Source organism: Pundamilia nyererei, unplaced genomic scaffold, assembly GCF_000239375.1.
Source record: "Pundamilia nyererei isolate P.nyererei 1_Seehausen unplaced genomic scaffold, PunNye1.0 scaffold00057, whole genome shotgun sequence".
Lineage (NCBI taxonomy): Eukaryota > Metazoa > Chordata > Actinopteri > Cichliformes > Cichlidae > Pundamilia > Pundamilia nyererei.
Genome location: NW_005187458.1, coordinates 2,169,105 through 2,172,735, shown reverse-complemented (window position 1 = coordinate 2,172,735; position 3,631 = coordinate 2,169,105). Strand labels below are relative to the sequence as shown.

The 3,631-nt window shown below is 38.6% G+C and overlaps 1 protein-coding gene across 2 annotated transcripts in view; it reads left to right on the top strand.

The window, feature by feature from the left end:
- Positions 1 to 3,631, top strand: part of nfic (nuclear factor I/C) — a 28,655-nt gene that overhangs the window by 17,776 nt on the left and 7,248 nt on the right. For both annotated transcript variants that reach the window (XM_005734254.1, XM_005734255.1), the window contains exon 8: positions 2,982 to 3,103. In XM_005734254.1, coding sequence (XP_005734311.1) covers positions 2,982 to 3,103 — 122 coding nt within the window. The remainder of the gene's footprint in view (positions 1 to 2,981; positions 3,104 to 3,631) is intronic.

The following is a 3,631-nucleotide window of genomic DNA, read 5'->3' as shown; positions in this document are numbered from 1 at the left end:
CACACACACACACACACACACACACACACACACACACACACACACACACACACACACGTTTTCATGTCTTAGTGAGCACATCTAATTGACATAATGCTTTCCCTAGCCGCTTGCCCTAACCATGAAGAATGGATGCCTAAACATAATTGTAACACTGATACTTAAACCACATTTTGAGCCTCAAAAATGTCTTCAAACCTGCGGGTTTGCATTTTGTCCCCATAAGGGACTGTACAATTTTCTGTCCTCACAAAGATGCCTAAACATGCACACACAAACAGGGTTGTAAATGGAGACTTCAATTTCTGGTGAATGTTCAAGCACATAAAAGGCAAAATGCAAGTGCACATTAAAATATAGGAGAACGAAAACAAATACATAGAAAGATAATAAAGGGACAACCAGGAGGCCTGTACTCTGAGAGCATAAGATGGGTCTATGCCTAAAGCTGCTCAGTCAGATTTTTTGACATATAAAGGATGATGCCTATATACTGTACATATACTGTACTGTACTGTACATTTATGTATGCCTGCAGGTAAGGCTGGGCACTGAAAGTCGACTGAAAATTTTCAGAAATATTATCAAAAAGATTGGACCGACTTGCTGAAATATAAGTCTTTTCAACTTTAAAAACTTTTGAATAGAAGGTGGCTGATAAATATTTAGAGCAATTGCACTTCTGCAAGGTAGAGGTTTACACTTACACTGTAAAAGTGTAAGTGATGACAAGTGATGTGTGAGCGTTGTAGGTTTTTGAGGTTTACCTTTTTAATTCTTTGGAAAAAAGATGGAAGTAGGGAATCCATTTGTCCAATAATCCTGTCTATTTTAAAACGGATTCACTGGGAAGGATGAGCAGCCAAGAAATGGTACAGAGACTCATCCCCTGACTGCAGTTACTGTAGGCTCTGATGTCTGTTTGCAGTAAGATTCATGTAAACAGTGCTGTGAGGTATGGCAGGATACCCCTGAGAAAAATACCTCAATGATCATCTTGTTTAGCCCACTGCTGCTTTAGTTTCCCTGTCCTTGTTTAACCTTTCTAACACTTCAGCCTTTGTTTTATTGGAGAGCACAGTTTTCTGAATTGCTCATTTAAATCACATTTAATAGGATAAAGTAGCTTTAAGAATTTATTCAAGCAAAAGTCTCTTTCTTTAAGGCCATGTTTTGCTCTTTGCTCTCTTACTATTTTCTTACTTTTTTCACTGTAGGTACAGAAACACCTTTAGTCATTGACCCCAATACAAAAATAAACTTTCTATAGTACATTTGTGCCAAAAATAAGATAAAGCTCAGACAAGCCTGTATCTGTGCTGAAGGGTTAATGTTAGGCAGTAATAAATGAGCGACTACCACAGGAAAGACTGGCAGAATTTCTTCTTTGTCACAGTGAAGAATTAGTCAGCTTTTCAGGCCTGGTAAACACACGTCTGTGGCAAACTTTTGATTTCCCCGGCCATATCACACACACATATCTGCACAATTTGCAAGTTTGCTCACTTACAAAGAAGGATTGGAAGAAAATGCTGCAGTCAGATGAAACCAGATTTGACCTCTTTGACATCAGCTCCACCCGCCATGTTTGGAGGCAGAGAAACGTTGAATGAGACTCAAAGAACATCATCCGCACAATCAAACACAGAGTTGGAAACATCATAGTTTGGCCTGTTTTTCTGCTAAAGATGATTTCACAATAAAATCTTGGATGAGAACCTCCTTCTCTCAGCCAGGATGTTGATGAGATGAAGCACATTAAGGTGGAGAAAGCTAAAGCTTCCAGTTTCTAAGCAACAGCCAAGAAACCTAAAGGATTTAGAGAGAGTGTGTGAAGAGGAGTAGGCCGAAATCCCTCCTGAGATGTGTGTAAACCTGGTAACCAAATACAAGAAACTTCTTCCTGCATGTAGCAGTAAGAAGTAGCTCAGGAGGTATCTTCTGATAAGACAGTTGGTGCTTCGATCCCTGACTCACCCCAGTGGGCATGCCAAATGTCCTTGGACAAAGTTGCTCTTGCATCCATCGGAGCATGAATGTGTGTGAACGTTAGTTAGTAAGCACTTAAAAGCATAGAAGAAAGTGCTTGTACGATTGGGTGAATGTAGCATTTTGTATAAAGCGCTCTGAGTGCTCTGGAAGAGTAGACACGTGCTATATAAGAATCAGACAATTTACCATTCTTGCTGGTTTACTCATCCACTAAGTACTAAGTCATGTTGTTCTTGAGAATCAAATACTTTTTTCACAATGACGTGAAAATCCGTTCAGAACTTTTATTTAATGTGTTTTCCTGTTTGACGTTCTGTCGCTCTCCATCAGAACAAAACTGCCATAAAAACGAGAAACCGTTCATTTCTTTCTAAGTGGGCAGACTTGCAAATTCAGCAGGAGATGAAAGAATGTGTCCAGTTGAATGTTTTTATTCACTAGGCATCTTAAGTTTGCAACAAGTATTCATTGGAAAATCAATTGCACTTAGGAGGAACATTAAGTGTGCAGCGTGTTATTGTGCGGACTAAAATCAGTATATGGTTGGAAAAGTAAGAAACTCCACTTATTCTTTACAGAATTTATCTGACATGATAACAGTACACAATAGTTTACAGAAATGTTTTTTTGATTCTTGCCCTTTTTTGGCTTTATTTAATAATATTAATAATATTTAATAGTGACAGTTGAGACTGACAGGAAAGCAGAGAGGGGGGGGGAGACATGCAGCAAAGGCCAGAAAGGCCCAGAAATGGTTAAATGAAAATGGGCTGCCAGGGTTGGATTGTAAATGATTTGGGTCTCTGAATGAAACGGGAAACAGTAATGCTGCTAAAAAGCAAGTTGACTTCAGCCCACACACAGGTCCTTATGGCCTCACAGTAATCTTACCTTATGCATTTTTACACTGGACTATGCTTGATCTCCTCACATGGTGCTCAGTGAAACCAGGATCCTAAATGTGTGAGCATCTCTCTATGTGTCTTCAGGAGTAAACGTCATAAGTCTGGCTCTATAGAGGAAGAGGCTGATAGTCCAGGTGGGGAGTATTACCATTCACCTTCCTCACCAGCCAGCAGCTCCAGGAACTGGACTGATGACATGGAAGGAGGTAAGACTACCATATCGACTTTCCTATTTACAGTCATGCTGCTGAACAGATTAGGGCCAGGTTTACTAATACATTGCACCATCACAAACGGGTTTTTGGCATTTAAAAAAATATTGTTGGTAATTATGAAGAGAGCACAGTGACATAATTGAATGCAAGAGGCGGGATTTTTATGCGACTGACTATGTTGTATATCTATTTCTGTGAGGAGAATATTTAAATCAAGTATGCAAACTAATGTACTAACATTTGTGTTAGTACATTTGTGCAATTTACTGCTAATTCATCAAAACTAAGAACTAAATCTATTAACTAAAACTAACCTATTTGGGTATTGTGCTCAGATGCTAATTTGCCCTGTTTATTAAATCTGGCCCTAAAGCTTGTGATGCACTTATTTGGATTATTATATTTAAGATTAGCATGTAGGAAAATCCTGTTATTCACCAAAACGATACTAGCTAGTCAGTAGTATAATTAAATAATAATGAATTCATATATTTTATCAGTATTTTTATCAAGAGGCAG